The following is a 25,361-nucleotide window of genomic DNA, read 5'->3' as shown; positions in this document are numbered from 1 at the left end:
ATGATCAACAATGGTTTGATAGCGAATGCCAGCTACTTAAAAAGGAGCGATGTAGACGTTTAAATAATTTTAGAAAGAATAAGGATAGAGGATCACTAACCGACTATAATAGAGTAAGAAATCAGTACAACGATGTTTGTAGGAAAAAAAAGACAGAATATTTCGAACAAAAACAGAAACTGTTGGAATCAAGCATAGCTAATTCTAAAACATTTTGGTCATCGCTAAAAGCCATTAAACCAAATAGATATTGCAAAAATGACATTGATATTCAAGCCTGGTTTGATCATTTCCAGGAACTGTTTTCAGTTCCATTTAGCCATGACAATAACAATTTATTTGCCATGGAATTCATGGAAGATAAAGCTGACAGTGTAACAGATGATATTTTTGAATGTCCAATATCTAGAGAGGAAATTATTGACAGCATATCCAACCTTAAAGATAATAAGGCATCTGGAAATGATAATGTGATAGCAGAGTTTTTTAAACATTCCTCAGACATTTTAATACCATATTTGGAACTAATTTTTAATATCCTTTTAGAGAGATTATATTTTCCAGATAATTGGACAGTTGGCATTATTGTCCCTCTTCACAAACAGGGCGCAACCAGCGATGTTAATAATTACAGAGGCATAACTCTCCGAAGTACATTCAATAAAATATTTACTTCAATTATTAACAAGAGACTTGTTTTCTGGGCGGATTCTTTGGATAAGATAAGTGAGTCACAAGCAGGTTTTAGAAAAGGATACTCCACCACTGACAATGCTTTTATCCTATATTCTATAATTCAGAGATATCTATCAGTGAAACGAGGGAAGCTATATGCTGTATTCGTAGATTTTGCAAAAGCTTTTGACTCTGTGAAAAGGGATAACTTGTGGTGACACTTTCAAAGACATGGGCTAAGTAGCAAAATTGGAAAGTTATTATGCTCTCTATATAAAAATGTGAAGGTATGTGTACGGAACAATGGCGCTATATCGGATACATTTGTAAGTAGCAGGGGTGTCCGACAAGGGTGTATATTAAGTCCCTTCTTATTTTCCTTTTTCATAAATGATTTGGCATATCAAATCCAAAAAAATTGCACTGATGGAATACAACTGCACCCCGAAACTATTAAATTATTTCTGCTTCTTTTCGCTGACGATATAGTCATGTTCTCGAGCACAATACCTGGCCTGCAAAAGCAAATACATGTATTAGAGAGTTATTGTGACGAGTCAAAAATTACTGTAAATATGGATAAAACCAAAGTTGTAGTTTTTAAAAATGGTGGTAACATATCCAGAAAAGAAAAATGGTTTTACAGAAGGAAGCCTGTAGAAGTTGTTCCATTTTATAAATACTTAGGCTTGTGTTTTACAAGTAGATTAACTTGGTCAAAGAATGCACATAACATTTCATTGCAAGCCAAGAATATTTTTGAAGGCATATTAAAAAGTCTTAGAGTTCTGGACAATGTTACATATGATGTTTATTTTAAAATATTTGATACAAAAATAAGCCCGATGCTATTGTATGGATCCGAAATTTGGGGCCTAGAACATTTGGATGTTATTGAGAAAATACATTTATATGCATGTAAACGGTTCTTGGGGGTAAAATCTAGCACAGAAAACGCAAGGGTATATGGTGAATGCGGACGGTTTCCCATGTATATCAATAGTTATTTAAAGGTTTTTAAATACTGGGTCAAGCTATTAAATATGCCATCTTCAAGATACCCGAAAAAATGTTATAATATGATGCTTCTCTACGACAGCCATGGGAAACAAAATTGGGCATCAAAAGTTAAAAACATGTTATACGAATGTGGATATGGTTATATTTGGTTACAGCAACATGTAGATATGCCACAACATTTCTTCTCCCGTTTGACACAGACTTTAAAAGATATGTACATTCAAAAATGGCATTGTTCTTTGCTTAGTTCTAGAAAAGCAAACTATTACACTACATTTAAGACTACTATTATACTAGAACCTTATCTATTAAGTGTAAATTTACATAAGTTTAGAACAGCTCTTTCTCGATTCCGTTGTGGCTCACATGATCCATTTATTGAAACAGGCAGATATGAAGGTATTGCAAGAGAACACAGACTTTGTAGGATTTGTAAAACTGATTGTACTGAAGATGAATATCACTTTTTATGTGTATGTCCAGTGTATGAAGATTTAAGAGCAAAATATCTAAATAACTATTTCTACCACAACCCAAACGGTAACAAATTTTGTAAATTAATGACTTGTGATTGTACAGAAACTATTAGAAATCTATCAATGTTCATTTATCATGCCATGAAACTAAGAAAATGTATGAATTTGTAACATGCCCCACACATTGTACTATAGGCCTTTGGCCTCATAAGTACCATGAATAAAGATTGATTGATTGATTGACCACCTTTTGTATTCATTGGTATTTATTGTATTTGTATTTCTATTTCTATGTTTAGGAGTATATTAATACAGTAGTTGTTTACACTTTCAGGCTGATGATGACCTGCTTCGTCCATGGAGAACCATCCGGACCACGATAAAGGCCAAAATTGTTATCTTTATCAGAGATCTCCTGGATCTAGAGGCTGTCATGGAATGTGACGTTCGTCATGAAGGTAAACACTCACTTTTGAATTAATTACTTACCATTTCAATCGAATTCAGTTTCCGTTTTGAAAACCTCTTTCCCTGTCTTTCGCCTATGAAGGCTTGTCCTCAAGGACCCGTGTGGCGCCCATTTTGTTTGGAGGACGTCTTTGACACACTTGCTGTTTTTTTTCCCATAATGTCCTCTTACTGTTTGCTTTCATAAATGTATGTACTTTCCTTCCCTTTAAAGTAATAATCAATGTTGTATTATAAATGTGTCAATTGCATAAACTTTATGAAGATGCAGCTTGAACATGTAATTGATCTGTTCGTATGTCTTCTCAGGTGCCAATGCCGTAAATAGAGTGTTGCACTTTAAAATGTTATTTCATGAACTTGTTGATATGTTTGTGGACTAACATTGTTTAATGTAAATAAATGTTCTCTGCAATTTTTCATTTTTCATCCGTAATTCATGACATGCGAGAAGTGTCAGTGGAACCACATCATTGAAGCTGTCAAAAGTTTAATTTGTTATAACTGTCTTATGTTTTTGAGATGCGTTTAAACCTTATAACAGTCTTCTTGGGTGCAATTGGAAACGACAGAGGTGTTTTTGACAGTAGCTAAACCTTAGTAATCAACAACTTTACCCACCATAGTAAATCAGTTACAGATGTTACACTTACAGATGTATATCTACAGGTTGATGTATTGATTATGACACAGTTGACAGTTGATAGCGCTAGTGCCACTGGCTGCAGATCAATATCATCAACAATACAAAATGACAGTTACATGTTTTTAGAGCAGAATCAAAGGCAATTTTAACAGCTCTCAAACATGTAATAATCAGTAACAACATCAACAGTTTATAATATTTTTCGACTTTCTGTCGTGTCTTGTAGCAATTCACCACAACCACTAACATCGCCTTGCTACTGGCCAAGGCGTCAGCGTCTGTTGTTGGTTACCTACCCATGTTGGAATAATTGGTAACACAGTAACTGAAGCTGCAAAAACATATCTAAGCAGGTATAAACAAATTGGATCCATTATCGGCTGCTCCTACTTGAGCCGTCAGTCCAGATTTCAAGAGGTCACTCTGAGGTGATGCCGTATTGGCCATTCCAGATATATATACAAGATTAATTATAGAAAAGTGAGGAATTCCCGATGTGTATCCCTTGTGATGAGAGAATTTGTATCCTGTGTGCGTGACCTGTTTGAATGTGTGGATCTAATCATCACAAGGGATACGTACTTCACGGCAACATCAGTTATGGTCCTTCATAATCATGTTCGTTCTTGTGTAATATGGGGCGTTTTAAACGAAAGTGATTAAATTTATCCATTTTGACGTTTGTTGTTTGTATTGTTTATACAGTTTCATATTTTACGTATTGGTAGTATTTAATTGGTAACTGAGACTGTTCATGGCGACGCCCTTAATGGGGAAGAAGTTACAAAAAAATTGTGAGGATATTTAAGACCACAAACTTCACGGCAGTTAATAACTGCCACAGATTGTCTCACAGCGTATTTGTTTAATTTCAATTATCGGCTAAACTTGCTAAAACTCAACCAGCAACTAAGGCGTTCATGCAAACGTTGCTGGGGTACCATGTAGGCAGCAGGTGTACCATACGTCCCAATGGTCTCCAGTATGGCGTTCGTCCTTTGGATGTTGGCGATCTATTCATGTTTCTAGGAGTAAGTAAGGATAAGATTTATGGAAGAACAACTTATTTATTACAATTAAGAGCAACGTTTCAGTGTAGGTTCTAACACCGTTCTCAAGCAAGTGATATACAGAGTATGGTTGACAAGTATATATGATATAGGAGGCAGTATTTTCACAGTAGAGTAGATATCAGATGTTGTTGTACGTACTGGAGTGGAGACGCCTGTTCATCCACAAATCTTATCCTTACTCAGTACTCCAACTTCTAAATGCCTATCATAGAAGAAATGTTTCTTGGAGATGTGTTACTGCATCCCCGGCTGCAGCAACCACACCATTTTCGACACTTGCGTATGACGTTTTCCTGCTCATAGCACAAGAGGATGACGTGATGATCGGTACGACCACCCCGAAAGTGCTATATTTAAAACAAGACGATTCTCTCCAGTGATATTTATTCCTAATATTACCACACGAATCAGTTCCAATATTGAATGTAGAGACAGTGTGTGTTATTCAATGCGACTACGTAAGGATAATCATGTTAGAACTACAACACATTTTATAGCCTGCGATTTATTCTTTTAATTACCGAAAGAGGTATGATCACTTGTGCTTTTCTGATACTCAATTATTTACAGGCCGCCATGGTTTTCATGGGATCTTACTGACAACTGCGTTAAACAACAAACAAACAGAACATGCATGTATGAATCAATCCATCGCTACCTTCATATTACATCTCCTGTCAGAAGTTAGTGAATGTGTCAAATTATAGCACGATTTAGGATACTAATATGGTTCCACAGAGAACAGTCCTGTGAAGATCCGGGGTACCCATGCTTGATGTAAAATGCGACTATGCTTGTCGTAAGAGGTGACTTACGGGATCGGGTGGTCAGGCTCGCTGACTTAGTTGATGCATGTCATCGTATCCCAATTGCGTTCATCGATGCTCATGATGTCAATCACTGGATTGTCTTTTTGCAGACTCGATTATTTACAGACCAACGTAATATAGCTGGACTATTGGTGAGTGCGGCGTTAAACAAAACAAACAATCCATGGAAAAAAATATTCATTTATTACACATATGCGCATAACAACCCGAGACCACGATATCAGCCTGAGGGTCATACAATAACATTTGTATCATAAGCCATACAACCAAATTGTAAAATGCAATACATTTTTACCTTGTTTGGAAGATATTGTCTCATGAAAACCAGCAAAGCAGACGAGCAGACGAGGCACCAAGGGACGTTATTCAAATATCTTATCTCCCGGGCTGATATCGATCACCCATTGAAAATCCATTGACAAAAAAGCCACATCAGCCCAGCTTGGGGTGTAATACAGGTCTGGTTACATGATGGGGGGTCCATGCAGGAAGCAAAGGCACTGTAAGTCTCCATGGTCCCTAGGATGGTGATCTCCCTTTAGTTACTGACGATCCCTAGCCCATTTTTATATTGTGTTGTTCACTGATACTTATGGTTTTTATATATTCTCAACTAGTTTTAAATCAAATCTGTGATATCCTAGTTATTGTACTGTCCTTCGTTGACAGCTTTTTATTTAGTCTAAATCTTTGTATTATTAATGTACTTCTCGTCACGATATGGCTGAAATACTGCCGATGTGACGTTAATTCTTAACTCACTCACTCACTCACTGTGACATGACGGTCTCAATGCTGCCTCTCATATACTAAAACGAACACAAGAAATACAGTCTCCCATCTTCACACCATTTCTATATACCCGAAAAACGTCTCCGAAACATTCTATATACTATTTTCTGTACCGACCTTCAAAATATGCTTTAATTACTATGTTGAATATAAAATAGCTAAAATACAAAAAAAGAAAAACACAACCAACTGCAGAATAATAGCCCAAAAACAACGACACTGCTTCAAGAAAGCGCTAGTGGTTAAAGGCAGATGGACTGTAAATTGAATATTGTATGTTGGAATGTAACGTCTCTTGTATTTGTGTCTAACCCCGTGCTTAAGGTTTTGTTTGTTTCTCTGTTTTGTTTTATTAATAACGCAATCAGCATTACTCAAGCTACATGAGGGCGGCCTGAGTTTGGACCAGGCCAATCAGTGATTGATATTGTGAGCAACGATCCATGCCGTCGGGGTACGAAAACACTCTATCAATCAAGTCGTCGAGTCTGACTACCCAATTAATTAAATCGCCTCGTTCGACAAGCATGTTGGTTGCAGGGGAAATATTCTAACCCAGCGCCAACGCGGGCTGATCGTGAAACCAATAGCGACGTGAATGTACGTGTGTGTGTGCGCGCGCGCGCGCGCGTGTGTGTGTGTGTATGCTCGTACTGGTACGGACTAATGTCGATTTTTATAGTGCTAGCCAACTGAGGCACCGAGCCGACTAGTCCTTGTATTAGCCCCTTAATGTCGAGCACCAGGCACGGTAACAAGTACCATCTTTTAACGCCTTGCGGTATGACACGACCGGGGATCGAACCCAAGACCTTCCGCTCTTAGGACAGACGCTCTAAACACTAGACCTCAGAGGCAGTCCACTTGCAATGGTGAGCTCTGGGATTGACATGAGTAAATACTGATATTAATGTTCCAGGAAGTTTGTAACTTTCTTCTGGAAGTGAATCCTTGCACAAATGATTTCCGCAAATTATGACACGACCTGCATCGCAAGCTTGAAGTGTTTAACCAGTGATACAGTATGAAACAGATGTATGCTTTTCTGTTATTATCACAATCAATTACATTCTAAATATCTTTTCCAAGCAAAGTTTTTTTAACCAACCCTCATTGTCACGGAACAGGGTGTTCTCTACGCGGACATCAAGAAGCGCTGACACACTAGTTGTCTGTGGTGTTACGGTATGCTTCATTTTTTGTCCTGGTCATGTAAATCTAGTTGTCAGCATCACGTGTAGTGTTGTAGTAAGTTGTATCTCCTGTATTTGCATGTTCATCAAGACGCTGATGTTGGCCAGCTGTGTTGTAGTGAGCTGCGTTACCTGCTTTGTCCTCTTTGTTCACGGAATGTGGAGAACCACTCCCAATACCTTCCACGGTGTTGACGTACTACATGTCCACTTTACCATGATGGTGGCCTATGTCCTCGCAGTGGGACGGCGAAGTGTAGATATTCGGAGCTCTCACATCGTCTTCTGAAAGTTATATTACAGGAAACAGTGATGGTGAATGTGAATCGTCATGTGAATCTAGGTGTCAGCATCACGTACAGTGTTGTAGTAAGTTGTGTCTCCAGTATTTGCATGTTCATCAAGATGTTGATGTTGACCAGTTGTGTTGTAGTAGGCGGCGTTACCCGCTTGGTCCTCTGTATTCACGGAATCTGGAGAACCACTCCCACTAACCTCCACAGTGTTAACGTACTGCCTCTCCACTTTACCATACTCGTGCTCCATGTCCTCGTAGTGGGACGGAGAAGTGTAAATGTTCGGTGCAGTCGCATTGTCTTCTGGAAGTCAAACGAAACAGTAACGGTACCATGATACCCTTAACTTCTTTTAACATTTCAGAATAACTCTCTTGATCATGAATGTCTTTCCAAATTATGTAAATGATGCCGGTCTGCCAATTTTAGTCCGTAAGCAATTGGTTGTCTTGGATAAATGTGTGAAACGATAACATACGCAAGGTATGTAATGATTAATGACAGCAAAGTTTCAAATACATGTCCTTTTCTAGTTGCTTCAAGGTGTCATTGTCAATGGTATATGACACAGACGACATGTTCCCCTACCTGTACTGGTGTTCCTCCTCATCCAAACGACGATAGCGGTGATGACGCAGCCAACAACAACGCCAACCATTGCTGCTCCTACCGCGATGTAAACGACGTTTGGTGCATCTGTGCAAATAGAAATAGCAACACAAAGTACATAAACTATTTACAATGTAATGCCTTTGGGGTTCTGTATATCTTTTTTGCATTCAATAGCTGTTTAGTGTGACTGTTCTTGTTCCCAAAAAGCATGCAGATCGGAATCGGTTCAGGATTTGTGGTCCATAGAAATATTGTATTGTGCAGTGCTAGTACACTCAAAATTCGTTAATGTGTTATATTTCAACATATGAAAGTAACTTTGAGATTTGGTTAACAAAGTTCGGGACATGGCAGATCATGTTACTGTTTTGTGTATCTGTACTGCTGTTGTCCAAATCAGAGGGCCCGAACGTTGTTGACGACGTTGACGATCCATATGTCCAGGTACTTGTCATTACATCTTGAAAACAAGACAAGGTTGTTATGCTTTGGTGTGTCGGATAATTCAACGTAAATAGTGGTTAACATAGCAATATATTTTATTACAATCGATGACATTAAATATAATAATCGTGAAGGAAGAAATCCAGGCCTGACAAATGAGAAACAAGATAAAGAATCTAATCGTGATGTCACTCACTATTATTGATAAACAAGGTGGCAGCATGTAAAACAAACAATGAACACTTACTGATAATTAATCTGTTACTATTTGATCTTGTAACCTGTTTAGTGCCAGTCACAGTGTTTTCCCCACAATACCGCACAGATCCATTGTCTATCGTAGAGTTTATTGTGAGAGTCACATTGTGCTGAAGGTTGTCACAGCTAACTGTGACACGAACTGTCATGTACTTGATTGGAGACGAGATTAGTATCCCTAATGTGCACTGGTCTGTTGCTAACTCAGCTTGATAGTGAAAGCTTGATTGTCATTCAGATACCACTACATAGCCGTTATACCACTACTTCTAGTGATGCTTTGGCTTGTGAGTATTATGTTCAGAAATGGAAATATCTCTTGCACATCTTAGAGTTTGACCTACGCTCAGTATCCTAAAGCCTTTTATAAAGCCTGCATATAAGAACCAGGTGCTCGTTGAAGTGAGGGAATCTAAAAATGATTAGTCATTTGCACAAAGTAACGAACAATTAAATCTGCGAAGTCTGGATGCCCCTCAACTTCAATCAATGAAGATTCAATCAAGGAGAATAAATAGCAAAATATGTTATTACAATCGATGACAATAATAATCGTGAAGGAAACAATCCAGGTGAGACAAATGAGAAAAAAAAAGAACCTTATCGTGATGTCACTCACTATTATTGATAAACAAGGTGGCATCATGTGAAAACAAACAATGAACACTTACTGATAATAAAGTCGTTACTTCTTTGTCTTGTAACCTGTGTAGTGCCAGTCACAGCGTTATCCTCACAATACCAAACAGATCCACTGTCTAGCGTAGAGTTTATTGTGAGAGTTATATTGTGTTGAAGGTCGTTACAGCTAACTGTGAAACGATCTTTGTACTTGATTGGAGACGAGCTTGGTATCCCCAATGAGCACGTTTCTTTTGCTCCCTCGGCATTGGTAGTGAAAGCTTGATTGTCATTCAGATACCACTTCATACCACTGATACCACGACTTCTGTTGGTGCATACCAGGGTGAAGAGGCCGCCATCTGTTGCGGTGGGTGGAGAACTGAAGAGATGCAAGGAACCTGCAATACAGAACGTCCTCAAACACCTGACGATGATGACAAAGGGGGAAATGAAACAACAATAAGTGGATGATACCAGTTTACTACAGGAAATTAGTCAATGGTCAAGTGTGTTTATTATGTTAGATAAGGTTTATGATACTCTTATCAAACGTAGGGCATACTCGGAAACAACTTAAAATTTCCAAATTGTAAGAGAAATTAGCTTCAAGTAATAGCTGTATGATAAGAAAGATTTGTCCAACATTCATTCACTCAATGGGCGGTCGGGTAGCCTAGTGGTTAAATCGTTCGTTCGTCACGCCGAAGACCCGGGCTCGATTCTCGACATGGTTACAATGTGTGAAGCCCTTTTCTGGTGTCCCCCGCCGTCATATTTCTGGAATATTGCTAAAAGCTGCGTAAAACGTCACTCACTCACTTACTCATTCACTCAACTAGTCACACTGCGTACGAGTCTCCCAACAGCGATTTGAGGGAGTATGTCTCACTCCTCTAGCAGTGCCTGGCCGCCAAGTTCAGCTATCGTGGTCGGCGGCCTACGACACGTCTCCCTGTCATGTCCCAGGCGTGTTCAGTGGGGGAACGCTTGGTGCTCCTAGATGGACATGGCATTCTGTCGACGTTGTGCTGGTGGTGACGAGCATTGACTATTTGTGCACGGTGAGCACGGGCCTTGTCGTCCTGAAAGACGAAACTTCGACCCACAGGCCTGCAAACGGGACAACATAGTGTCAGTATATTGTCCCAGTAGTACTGTCCTTTGACCCTTCCTTGCACAATATGGAGTGGGTTTTAGTCATCGTGACGCCACTCCTCGCCATAATCGATGTACCACCAAATCTGTCATGTGGCCTAAGGCAGACAACGGCTTGATTCGACCCCGACCCCGACCCCGACCCCGACCCCGACTACGCCTATCAAAGAAGTGCAAAGTGAATCGGGACTCATCTGAAAACATGACACGTAACCAGCGACAAATACCCATGTTTCGACGTTATGGACACCACTTACGTCTGTTTGGAATATGGCGATTTGAAAGATGCGACACAACACGTGCAAACTATCGGATGTGCTTTCGTGTTAAATTGTACAGCCACAGTTGCACAGGATGTTATTCGTTAACACTTTGTTCTGATACGTGGTATCAAATATTACATATATATTTCATGATTCCTTACTCTTTTGACGGGCATATAGCCTGCTGGAAGAATGAAGGTGTGGTGTTTGGTGGGGTGTATGGGAGACAGCTATAAATACACAATCGTATAGCTTCTGTTTTGGGCTGGACCCATGACGTGAGATAGAAATCACACAAAAGATTAGCAGAATAACTAGCTTTCCTTCTTCTCGTGATAACTTCATTGTTTACTGATGAAATGTAAACATTCCCTAAAAATTATTTTAAACCTAGCACAATAACTGTGGTGGGATTATGATGTTAATAAATAAAGGAAAGGAACTATATTGACACTCACCTCCTTTGCAAAGAGCAGTGACATTATATAGCAGTATAATTACCAGCAGGTTTTCCATCTTCTCAAACGTTCGCTTTCTGAAGGCACCAATTCGAGACATTTTCGTAATACATTGAAGTTATAGGATTTGTTTTAACCGACTGAGGTAGTTACATACTTATTGCTGTTGACAGCTTTTATCCAAACACCCAATACGTCTAGCGTTGATTCAGTAATAAATCCAGGGAGAAACAAATCTGAGAGGAAAACAGAAACACTTATCTCCCTTTGAATCATCAGTTGGTCAAAAGCCGCCCACTTCACAGTCATGCTCCCATGGTCTGTTCACAACACATATCACAGGCTTTTGATATTGACTCTCTCAATAAGTCGTCATATTTCTCAGATGTGGGTTTGTGCATTTCAACACTTTCTTTTAGTAGGTGCAGTCAGCATCTAGATTCACACACTCGTTCACAGCAGGATCTAGAACCGGGATCCGTTTTCTTTTGTTAAGTAAAGTAACTCCCTGAAACATGACTATTCATAGAGCACATTGTAGAGTAAACTGGATATTCTCGATAACAGGATCTCACAACCAGGAACTAATGTGTCAGTGCAAATTGCTTGACAAATAAATAAATAAATAAATAATAATAACCCAAATTACGCACAAACGCACATTAAAAACTCACGAGCAAACACTCAAACACGTGGTCGCACCCACAAACGCAACTTCAAGCATACCTTTAATATTTTCTATGACGAAACTTACAAGAAGAGAGCGGAAGGTCGATCCCCGTTAAAAGATGGTACTTGTTACATTAAGGGGCTAAAACAAGGACTGGTCGGCTCGGAGTTGGTATACTGTGTCTGAGTGGGGTATTCATGTTAAACTGCGACATCAGTCCGGACTAGTACAATCCGCCACACACACACGTACATGCACGTCGCTATATCAGTGCAATAACCTTGTGCGCGACGTTAAACCCCATCTCACCTTGATTTAAATACTCCTCGCTATATTCAAGGACGTTATATTATTTAGATATCTATGAGGAAACCCATACCACTGGTTTATTGTGATAGACAGGCATGGTGTTCATCAATGTAAGAGAGTCAATGATAACTTATCAGAAACTGCCAGAGAGTTTTCCTCGTAGTCTGTTTACAATTCGCTACATCGCATTTTACTGAGGACTGTTTTCCTTTATTCTCGTCGAAAACTGTTGAAACTGTTGCAGTTTACATCCCTGTCTGATCCGTGAAGATCCGGGTTAGGACTGATATTCAGCAACCCGTGCTTGTCGTATGAGGCGACTAACGGGATCGGGTGGTCAGGCTGCTGACCTGGTTGATGCATTTCATCGTAAACCTGTACATCGTACAACTGCGTAGGTCGAAGCTCATGATGTCAATCACTGTATGGTCTGGTCCAGACTCGATCATTTACAAACCGCTGTCATATAGCTTGAATTCTGTCGCATCAAACAAACAAACAAACAAATAAACCTTGTCTAGAGTCCGGGTCAGAATAACCCCGACCGGTACTTAGACTTGACTTAAAAGTGGGTCGCTGTCAGACTGTGACTTGGCTGATTGTAAGGCATCGTGCTTCTTCAATCATTTACAGGTGATTGTTGTTTCAGGAATGTTATATTTTTTTATAAAAATAATGACGCTTAATAACGTAATTTATTTGGGAAATAAGTGTATGATCCACTTTGCATTTACATCTCCCCACCATTTGAAATGTAAATATGCACCACGTAAATTCTATTTGAACCAGAAATTAGATATGTTTAATATTTTGATATTTAACTATTTCTACTTACAACTTGCGACTTGTGTAAATAACATCTATATTGTCTAATTGTACATTAAATCTTCTCACATTGTACACAACTGTAATGTAAATTGTTTGTTGTAAATTGTTTACTTTGCTTGCTTGTCTTGGAGGATGGAGGGGGAGGAGTAGTCAATCAGGTGATTGTTTGAACAGTATACTGCCATGTAATCTTCAGTGTGTCATTAAATGAACCGAAAACACATATTCATGAACCATATCAAATTATGCAGAAATGAGACTGAATGTAGAGCCATGGGAATCAACGTGAGCCATGGGATATAGCAATATTCCAGCAACATCACGGCGGGGGACACCAGAAACGGGCTTCACACATTGTACTCATATAGGGATTCGAACCCGGATCATCGGCGTGACGAGCAAACGCTTTCACCACTAGGCTACTCCTTCACCCCTGATGGCCCCAACAACCCTGTTGTTAGGCTGACGCCACATGGCATTGTGCCGCCGTTTGATCTCCAACTACAGTTCCACAAATTACGTCTCAGGATATTGTGAAGTGATTTTAAACTTTGTAGTGCAGAGCCCCGTTTTACAAGCCGAATATTCATAAAAGTATCTGCTCGACGTGAAGGTCGTGATTCACAATGTTCACATACAGGGTATTGCATGGCGTACAATTTGGATGTTTGCGTGTTTACGTTTGGGGTCATTCTACTCACACACGTGTACATAGCTAAGCATTTTCAGCATGGTTGTTACAGTGCAGGGCTACAGCCCAGGGCTAATCTTGCTACAGCCAGAAGCCATTCCTTGCCCCCTACGGCGATAAAAATGAATCGACCCGTCTGCTTGGAACAGGTTGAATCTGCTCTCATCGGTGAAACGGACATTAGCTGCCAACGTCGTACACGTCGAACCGACCGTAGTCTGTATAACCATGATCATACAAATAGCCCTCTCTCTCTCTCTCTATTCTGCATTTAAACGTGGCATTTGTTCGGTGTGGTTTTGGTTAATGTGATTGTTTCGGATGACTTTAGGTCGAACCTTATACAGGTATCTGCACGGGTGCTCACTTCAGCACCGAAAAACCTATTTGCAGTATTTTTTGTCGCAGCACGTGCATCGCCTGATGCATGGTCTTGGTTCTCTTGAAACGAGTGCGCTGCGTTTAGGTCAGTTGTTTGCACCATGTTACAAACATTTGACCACATGCGTTGTTTTTTTTTTGGCTGATTCACAATGTTTCAATGTAAACTTTCTTTGGATCTTTAGTTTATATATATAAACGTATTGTACGAGTGAATTAACATCACGTTGATACCCCAGAAACTGTTATTAAATATGTAACCATTGCACCATTTAGCTGAAACTATTAGTTGTGGACGTATGGATAAACCCGTCTATGTTCTGTCAAAATAATCAAAACAAAGCAATTTAATCGAATCAATAATACTAATTTTCAGACGTAGTAAACTGAATGACAATGCCCTCAACAACTACGACAGCAGCAACTACAACTACGACAGCAGCAATTACAAGTACTACAGAAGCAACTACAACTACAGCAGCAACTACAACTACTACAGAAGCAACTACAACTACAACAGCAACTACAGCTACTGCAGCAAAATCAGACACCTCCTCAAGCAAGTCTCCTCAAGGAGGGGGTGAGATGTTATTATCATACCTGCAGTTTGTGCCATGCACTTATATTCCATAATAGAATCAGGATCTATACACCAAACCTGACAAAACTGAGATTCGGAAGAAGCAGGAAGACTTATGTAAGTATTCTGCGGAATAAGCATGAAATATAATTGATAAAACGAGCAACTGACACCGTGTCCAAGCATGGCCATCATATGAGAATGTGACATGAAATTGTTCAAATTTATCCAGATGATTTAAAAGGAAACTGTGTGGCAAGTGACACTTTTTGTTTCAGAGGCTCTGTAAAAGGGGAATCCTTTGATGATGCGAAATGGACTGTTAAATTAAACGTCAAAATTCTGAAAAAGGAGATGTGCTGTATATATGCCTCGTAGATTTTCAATGACACATCTTTATGCAAAAGTTTCATACACCCCTCATCAGCAGCATGAATGGTACAGTGTTTTAATCATAAACGTTGATTGTTTATAAAAATATAAAAATCAAATTTCAGTGCTAGAGAATAACCAATCTCGTTTCCTAACGAAGCATATTCCATTGCGCGAAAAAGAACACACAGCAGTGACAATAGTATGAATTGATCATTGAAAAAAAGTGATGACCCCAGGGGGTCGCCAAAAGGGGAAGCATGTCCTGCCCTACCGGCATCACCCGCTCTTCTCACAACTTGCACCAAAATGTAAGTATTTGTTGACCGACAAGATTATATCTAAATATATATTCTTAGACGCTTTAATGTACTCTAGGTCACAGGCTCCACATATACAACAGCTATCTGTTTACTCCAAGATGCCCTGCTCCACCTTGTAACTCATCACTTGTTGCTCAACTTGATATAGAGGATACAGTCACGGACATGCTTGGCGCTTTTTTACTGTTTTATTATTTATTGTTAATTTTACACGTAATGCGGATGCAAGCTTGCTAGTTTTCATATTTTTTCAGTAAATGTCTTTTCTGTGTAATGATAAAAAAGGTACCAAGTACGTCATTGTGAATTAGCGACGGAAGGAGTGAGTATGTGAAACCCACGAGCATGGCTATGGTGCTAAGGAACCAAGAGTCGTTATCAGGGCGGCAATTGGGCGCCTGAGGGACGCAACTCTGCACAGCGACACGGGTTATCTAACGCCCGTTTGGTATCCATGCCTCAGTGGATATTTCAGGGCTTTTGTATGAATTCCTGTCTCAGAATGTCAGTTAATGATATGAACAAACATAGTTGAAATTGACCACATTGTAAATTCGACCTGTATTGTCAGTATGTCAAAACAAAAATTATCAATGATAACATCACTTTAAAGGTGAAAAATATATTTTTGTGAAAATGATGTAACAGAATCTTTGGTGTTAACACATCATCAACGATTTTCTAGTTTGTTTAAGGAAGTTTTTACTCCACGAAATCATCAATCGCAATTGTTTGATATTTAAGTGAGTGAGTGAGTTAATGATTTACATCACATCGGCAATAGTTTGATATTTAAGAAGGTCCATGATTAATGAATGAATGAATGAATGAATTTCTTTATTTCCTCCAGAGTTGAATCCGAAGATTTTACATGGGCAAACACATTATTTACAATACATCAATGTAATTACTTGACTATATACAATGAAATCATGTTATACACTGCTATGAATAAATAATTTACAATGTACATTTTGAGAGCAGTAATTATATATAAGGTGTCTAGTAGATATACATAAAGTGTTTCTTTAAATTCCATATGAAATGGCAGAAAGACATTATGATGCTTTGCCAAGTATCGTAATCAAGTTCGTTAGTCAAGTCATGGACATCTGCACCGAGAAAGAATGAAAGCATATCATCATCGTCAAGCACATCTATTTTCACGTATACATCTACATCAAGTTTATCAATCAGGCATGAGAAGAAATTATTTCTGTCAGGCATAAACATTTCACAGTGTAAATATGTAATATGGCAATCATAGTCTTAGCAATGTCTATTACATTGGTTACATTCTTTCGACACTTTTGCTCTTGATCCGATTTTAACACAAAGTTGCAGGGGTTGTCTTAGATGTGGATAGAGATACATTACATTATATAGAACACGCTTTTGTAACCGTTTATGAATTTTATGGTATCGTGAAAGATCCGGTCTCTGTGCTAGTCTCTCTCTCCAGATGTACTGTTCATTCTCTGATAGACGTCTGATTACAAGAGCTCGCCAAGCCGATTTAGTTGGGAATGAACCGCTATCAGTATATCCCTTTATATAGTTATCCAAATGGTATTTTTTAGCAGTATATAGAAGTATGTTGCATATGCTTACTGGACGGCTAATATTGCCAATAGCGTTGGTAGCAATGTGAGCACAAAATAGGTCTTTTGTTATTGAGTTACAATCGTTATTGCAGAGCCTTCCTAATAATTGTAGTCTACATTTATCAATGTAGCCATTCATTAGCATGGGTATGGTGCTAAGAAACCAAGAGTCGTTATCAGGGCGGTAATTGGGCGCCTGAGGTACGCAACTCTGCACTGCAACACGGGGTATCTAACGTCAGTTTGGTATCCATGCCTCTGTGGATTTTTCAGGGCCTTTGTATGAATTCCTGTCTCAGAATGTCAGTTAATAATAAGAACAAACATTGCCCATATTGTAAATTCGACCTGTATTGTCAGTATATCAGAACAAGACTTATCAATGATGACATCACTTTAACGGTGAAAGATCGTTTTGTGTGTGTGGAAATGATGTCTATATACAGTTATTATGACCGTAGGCAACACATCATGACCCATTTCCTAGTTTCATTAATGAAGTTTCTACTCCATGAAATCACCAATCGCATCGCCTCTCTTAACACAGGCGAGTTTAACGTCTTACCAGATACTACGTAAACAAATGTTTGATATTTGAGAAGGTCCATGAATAATTATATGTAATGTCACAAAACATCATATAACCCGAACACTATCAACGGCATGGATTAGGTGTGACAAAAGTGATTTAATGTTAAATACACTTCCTTTACTGATGCTAAATCTTTTGTCAGTAACAGTTATCTGTCAATGATAAACTCACTTCCTTATTTGTATAATATCTGGCGGAACCAGATAGATTATAAAATTACATTCATTTTATTCAGATCGCTTATGCAGATAAAAGTGAGGTAAAGTTCGACACGCCGTCCTACAATCAGCTGATTTCTGTTTATTCTGTAAACTGAAATGCATATGCATGAAACTTTCCTCATATTCCATTATTTCGGTTGTTTATCCATGTTATCTCTCACCCGAGCCAGGTGTGTACCAGACTGGTACTGACATGTACAATATGAGTAACATGAGTAATAACAAAAGTGATTAAAGTTGTCTATATTGTCATCCGTCAACTTCTAAGTGATGCCTATCAAACACAACAACAAACTAGTAACCCCGTGTCTAATGTATTGTCACTTTTCCCCCACCACATGTGACTATCACTATAAAGTGTATACCCCTCGTTCTAACCGTTAACCCTTTCAAATCAATTCCAGGTATTTTTATGCTGTAACTAGTCAGTATATGCTGACGTCATTGTGAGTTAACGACTACACATAACAGATATGAAAGTGTGGTGTACTCGTCTGACTTGTACATTGCCGTGTTGTGCAGTAAAAGCTTGGCACTTGTGATCACTCGAACATTGATTTCTTTAAGCGACATGTATGTGTGCCTGATAAAACATGTATGGTTTCCTCAATTCAGACGTGTACAAGAACTCTTGTATAACACGGCTATCAGTGAACACAGCCTATCGTTCTTTGGTCGCCACCCGTAACAATGCATAGCCTACAGACAGGCAGTATATGTTACCGTGGTATGTGTGTATAACATTAGCCTGTTATTATAAGTGGTGTATGTTTAGACAGCCGTTCCCTGCTGACTATCACTTCCTGGTCTGGGAAACACAATCTTGTTCAACCTGTTTCTGAATGTGTTGACAGGACTACAGGTGAGCTGAGTAAATAGGGATGATTTGAAAAACAAATCGTTTCGGCTCCGGCAGTAACTGTATATCCCACGTGGGACACACAAAGTTTGTTGTGTAGAGCTACTTCCCCTAGACCGCCAGACTTACATTTAGTCCCAGAAATAAAGTTATCTTATTAAAAAATACATATCTACACAACAAAATTAATAAATTAAAATTGAGCCCAGAACAATCCTTATCTAGACTTGCCAAAATTAATTATTCAAGGGCTTGAGTGGGTCTTGAATATTTTCTCTTGGGTCTGGGAGACAATAAACTTCGATGTATCACACACCAAGCAAACCTGAAATATGGAGGCTGCGGTGTCAGTGGGAATATCAATAATATTTACAAATAAAGAGGGTAACCCAGTGAGTAAGCGATTATACAAATATGTTCATATATATTATTTTGAAGAATATATTTTTTATTTGATTGACTTATAGATGTATGTTTATACTGTAAACTCGCCATTGAATAAACATCTGTCAATCACGGTTCACATTTCGTAAAATCATTTGCATTTTCGCTTGAAGTAAGGTGCACACTATAATACAGAACACCAAAGCTTTCTCAAGGACGGCCTTGAAAACACTGGCGATAAACAGTAAAACAAAGGGTTTTTCTCTGTAACACACATGTGTGTGAGTTGTTATGACGTTTTACCATGTAACCATGTATAATTTCTTGATTTTAATTTTCGAATACTATCAAAGTGGTATTTTGAAACGAAATTATATAATTTTTGTTTTGCATACCAAGACATCGAACCTACATGTACATATCTGAATAATACATGAAAACGACTGATTAAATATGCAGAGGGATCATGAATGCGAGTATTGATACGTCCATTCCTCTGAGCAAGGACGGGTGAAAAGCATATTTTATGTGTGCACTAATATATGACGGTCATACACGAGTTACCTCCCTTATATCAATAAACTTAAGCGTGAAACAGCTTATCATTAAGAAGTGCCTCAGTGCACTTTTGTTTTCCTTTATCTCTCTTATGCTTGACTTAAAGGCGACTATGCTTCTCGTAAGAGGCGACTAAGGGGATCGGGTGGTCAGGCTCACCGACTTGCTTTGATGCATCTCATCGTATCCTAATTCCTTGGATCGATGCTCATGATGTCAAACTCAAACTGAACTGTCTGATCCAGATTCGATTACTAACAGGCCGCCGTCATATAGCTGGAATAATGCGTGCGGAGTGCGGCGTTAAACAACAAACAAACAAATAAACCTGGTATCAACGTGATCATGAGTAGTACAACATATTGGTGTCAACGTTAAGACATATTGTAAAGGTTGGTTGACCGTTTGGTTGCCAATGATAATGATGAAGAAGAATATTATCTTTAATTAGCTTTGTAGAAGCTGCAGTACCTAGGAGGACAGAATTTACCTTTTGTTTCAAGTTCTACATATTACAACGTTTCGGTACATATACCAATACCTTTATCAAGTAAGTTTTCAATACCTGGGAGGACATGGATACACATCTATGATTACATATACATAGGGATTAACTGAACACAAATCAAGTACGAAGACTTTGATTGGGTTTGCAGAGTGTAGTTGCAGTGCGTGATTCTAAACTTCCGGCAACACAGAGTGTACATCAATGTTTAATGGTGCCTGAAAATGAACAAATTAGAAATTGTCATTCGATGTTGATATATTTGAAACTGGTATCATTGGCGGTATTCCATGCATTACATCAATGAGTATCTCACAACAGGTGACGTGCACATGGCATCTCCACGAACAAGGGGTCGCAATATCTTGTTTGGTTTAATAAAGTGTAAATATCTCTCGTTCTCATGAATATCTTCAGTTCTGCCTTGTAATCGCAAAATGAATGATGTCTCGCGATTTTTTATAAATGAAAAAGGTAGTCCCGGTGTGACAGATGTCACGATTATCCAATCAAAACGAATAAAACAAGGTCAACCTTGTACGACACACGTGTGACGTACGGATTTAGTATCTTACCACCTGTATCTTCACCACGTGGGTAATAAAGTTCGACACGCCATCCTACAATCAGCTGCTTTCTGTTTATTTTGTAAACTGAATGCATATGCATGACACTTTCCTCATATTCCGTTATTTCGGTTGTTTATCCATGTTATCTCTCACCCGAGCCAGGTGTGTACCAGGCTGGTACTGACATGTACAATATGAGTCATATGAGTAATAAAAAAAGTTATTAAAGTTGTCTATATTGTCATTAGTCAACTTCTAAGTAATGCCTATAAAACACAACAACAAAGTAGTATCCCCCTCAATATTACTGTAGACAGGCATGAGCACTAGGAAGCATGCGGGTAAGAATACTATGGTAGGTCTTCGGCAAGCCATTCTTGCCGTAAAAGGCGACTATGCTTGCTGTAGGACTAACGGGGTCGGGTGGTCGGACTCGCTGACTTGGCTGATGCATGTCATCCTTGCCCAGTTGCATGGATCGAGGTCCATGATGTCAATCACTGGATTGTTTGGTCCAGAATCGATTATTTACAGACAGTCGTCATAAAGATTGAATTCCGCTGGGTGCGGCGTCAAACAACAAACAATCATCGGGAAAGTGATGTGCACCACGTGATCCTGATGATTGTTGGAAGACCCAAACACCTTGCTTCAATAAAAATACTGGATAGGTAGTGTTCAGATAGTGCACGGACACATCATGCGTTTAGTGCTGCTTGTTCGGTGACATGGTTATGAACAGCTACTGAGATATGACAAGGTCGCATTGTTGCTCCATAAATATGAATGCATGGTACGTTGAAAATCGTTTTGAGGTTTTGCTCTGTCACCTGTAATATTATCGCGCACGTGCCCTCTTTGCAAAGGCAGCGAACCTGCAAAGCTGAATGCATGGAATTAAACATATTTTCACAATCACGACTGATAATTTAATGATAAAAGAGATTTTGAAAAGTATATTTTAGGTACGCATCAATACATGACAATCATTCACGATTTCCCTCCCTTATAACAGTGATACCTTCACAGCCAGTTAATGAAGGCGTGAGTGAGTGGGTGATTTGTTACGCCGCCTTTACCACTATTTCATCAATATCACAGCTGGGTTTATGCCATTTAGTCACCGTCTTACTTAGAAATTGAATAAACAAAAACACGACAAGTGATTGTTTACGCAACTGGAATACATTACATACATCAAATATTCACAATGCGTCTAGGAAGATTTAACCTTGTCACATTAAACATAAACATTATATGTCCGCACCTGCATTCATGTTTAAAGCTACATTTACATGTACAAACGATGCTTATTAAATGACACCAAAACAATCACTATCGGAATAATTGCTGACTATGTACATGTACGTAAATCTGAGCAAACACTTTCAATACTGGTCTAGACTGAATATATAGAAACAGGCGTTTGAGCAACTGCATAAAACATATTTAAGACATTTTGTACGATGGCCAATACCCGCCACTGGTGTGATAATTTTTCACTGTGTGCCTCTATATTTTATATGGCGGCCTCCAGATGGTGAGATCATTTTCCCCTGTGTACCTCTATATTTTCTCTGGCGACCGCCAAATACTTCCACAGGTGAGATACAATATAGAGGCATACAGTGAAAAATGATTTCACCAGTGGCGGGTATGCGCCTCCGTAATTTTGTCATTATCTTGATAGAAGTTTGTCTAATCATGAAACACAACGATATCTTCAGAACACTTTCGATTAAACATCCATCATGTAGGGAATAGATGAATTCAAGTTTCCTTCCTGGAACATGTCCGAGTGTCTCATGGCAGGTGGTGAGATGGAGGTATCTTGAAAGGGCGAGCATATATGGCCTCCACGAACACATCACGTGCACCGGTCGACACACGTTGCCTAGAGGCGCTCATGGGTTTGTATATTTGCGCATATAATTCTGGAAATATGACATAAAAACAATCATATGAAAAGAGAAATCGGCAGAGTGTGCAAGCTGTCAAAAGCGCCAGGCAAGCAAGCGCCAGGTGCTGAGATGGTACCCCGCTAATGACCGTGTTGTTATTCAGTCTTGAGACCAACAATGTTTACAGGTCTTTACAGTGTTTTTTACTACCCCTAGTGTATCGTACATACACCCCGTGCACTCAACAGTCTGGTGGAATCACGAATACGTTCATACACCCGAAATATCAGTGTTAAAACGTGTGGAGTCACCAAAGGACTTAGTTCAAAGGTGCCTCTATTCACCCAGCAGGGAGTGGGTACCCGATATGTGAGGTGCCCGTAGGCAACTTGGGTTGTATAATCTCCAGGGAGCTGAGAATGACCATTGGAATGCAAACGGTTCCAATGGTCGGATAATATACATGTATAATATAATGATAAGTATACGGTTTTCACCAGCTGAATGGACTTGTGTAAATGGAGACAGCGAGTCACACATGCAATGAATCTATCAAGTCCACGAGTGCGCCATTTGTGAGCGAGAACTAGATATATTTTGTGACCCCCATCAGAGACCATATTATATGGTCTCTGCCCCCATGAAACTCTCAGTATGGTAAATGGACCGAGACGAACTTGGTTAAGTGTGACGTCACAATATGGGTTTTTACCATGCGGACACTGACCAATCAGACAGCTAGCTCTTCTAACGAGTAATGATTACTAGGATATATTTTGCCCTTCATAACTGAACTTGCTGCTGACTTTTAATGAATAAGTTGTCATATTCGTATAAACACGGCTGATTGATTACGTATTCCATGATCAATTGCCTTGAGTTAAGGTATTAAAAGCAAAACTATATCCATTCCAACACTAGTGTAATGGAAATTGGTACTGATGTACGCAATAGTCAGCTGGCTTCAGGTCGAACATTGGCTCTGTTATAGATTCCCTTAAACTTCTACTGTCTACTTGTCACAGGGGTGGTTAATATACGGTGGTTAAAGCGTTCGCTCGTCACGACGAAGACCCGGATTCGATTCCCGACATGGGTGCCATGCGTGAAGCCTCTTTCTGGTGTCCCCCGCCGTGATAATTGCTGGAATATTGCCACAAGCTGCGTAAAGCCACACTCACTCATTCACTCCAACTTCTCACAGACAGTGGGTGTCCCTGCGGACAATTTCTGACCGGTAATATTATAAGATGACAAATGCGTGCGTTCATTTTCACAGGATATAAAATGCAATAATTGAGGGAAAACTACATAAGTCTATGAAAATGGTCAAAAAATTCATTTCCTTTGTGAAACGATGAACAAATATGTTTCAGACAAAGCTATTACCCTTAGTGATCTGAATATGACTCAAGATTTGTTCACTGTTACAAATGTTTAGACTTTAGGCTTGAAAAACTACATAAACATCCTGATAATTCCTTTAATGTTCGTCACTCGTGAAGAGCAACCTCCCCGTGGTGAGTGCTGGGTAACGCTAATAGCTCTTTCACCCGGGTGGACCCGGGGTAGAATATGTCCTCAGCACCCCATTGCTGGTCGTAAAAGGCGACCAAATTGGGCAACCCGTTTGCTGTAGGTTGCGTCCCTGTGCCGGCGGAGGACGGGAGTCGTTGAGGGCACTGGTTCCTGGAACTGTGTTCCTTTGTCGAAGTCCTTTACAACGAATTGAATTGTCAGTTTATGATGACCTTTGTGGGAGTGACAATTTCCCTACCATCCTTAAAACTGTTAATCCTACTGACCATCCACCAACAACACGGTGGAATTTTAGAAAGGCTGAATGGTCTTTATATGAATTATTATCCACTGAAAATTAACACCTTACATTTTTCAATATGTTCAAGATCCGATACAGCTGTTTTCGGACATGCTGAATGAAATTGCTGATGAAGCAATTCAAAGGTCCTCTGCAAATCCACATATTCGTAAACCATGGTTTAACAACGAATGCAAACAGTCCGTAATTTAAATAAGGTTACAATTACAAATGCAAAGGCATGGCGTGCTTTTAAACAAAATAAGCGTCAGTCTTGAAGGAACTATGTCTCCAAAATAAATTCAAGCACGCCCATATCCAAGGTTTGGAATATGATGCAAAAAATAAAAGGCAAAGGTTCAAAATCATCTGTTCACCATCTTAAGGAAGATGACATGTTATTAACGGATAAAACTGATATTGCAAATAAGCTTGGAGAATCGTTAACAAAACATTCTTCAACGTCAAATGACCCGGAGTTTCAATACATACATGAATATCTCTTAAAAGGTGAGGATCCTCCGTTTTGTGTCCCTTGTGATGAAAGAATTACAGTCAAGAATATTATACTTAACTGTATTGACCTTCTCTCACACTGAATAAATATTATTAATCAACGTTTTTAAATGATCTTTTATATAAATATCAATGCTCGTTTAATTCTCAATTTTTAAAAAGAAATAGATAAATTTGGAATTTTGAATGTTTTAAAATAGTGTGATGTTATTTACAACTGAAACTATTGAAGGCGGTGCCACTGAGGGGGTTAACGTAGTGTAAAATTATTGTCCCCCTGACAGCGGCACGTGAGTCCATCTATGTTGAAGTGATTAATATCAACTAGTGTTTTACTGATTGATTGTGCTTCTATTTTTAATGTTGGTTAGTATTACACACAACCACTGCCGTGAA

The 25,361-nt window shown here is 39.1% G+C and overlaps 1 protein-coding gene and 1 pseudogene across 1 annotated transcript; one reads left to right on the top strand and one right to left on the bottom strand.

Annotated features, from left to right (window-relative positions):
- Positions 1-8,374: 8,374 nt before the first annotated feature.
- On the bottom strand, positions 8,375-11,383 carry LOC139457313 (uncharacterized). Its single transcript, XM_071238721.1, has 4 exons — positions 11,284-11,383; positions 9,489-9,805; positions 8,773-8,806; positions 8,375-8,541 (listed from the first exon to the last, which is right to left on the bottom strand). Exons 1-4 carry the CDS (start codon positions 11,381-11,383, stop codon positions 8,375-8,377), a joined length of 618 nt encoding a protein of 205 aa, XP_071094822.1.
- A 3,169-nt stretch (positions 11,384-14,552) lies between these two features.
- The window catches only part of LOC139458372 (uncharacterized protein C11orf24-like), a 141,107-nt pseudogene continuing 130,298 nt past the window's right edge, over positions 14,553-25,361 (top strand).

The sequence above is a fragment of the Haliotis cracherodii genome, unplaced genomic scaffold, assembly GCF_022045235.1.
Source record: "Haliotis cracherodii isolate W230 unplaced genomic scaffold, xgHalCrac1.p SCAF_12, whole genome shotgun sequence".
NCBI lineage: Eukaryota > Metazoa > Mollusca > Gastropoda > Lepetellida > Haliotidae > Haliotis > Haliotis cracherodii.
Note: the sequence above shows the minus strand (reverse complement) of the source record. Positions and strands in the feature narration are given on the sequence as shown.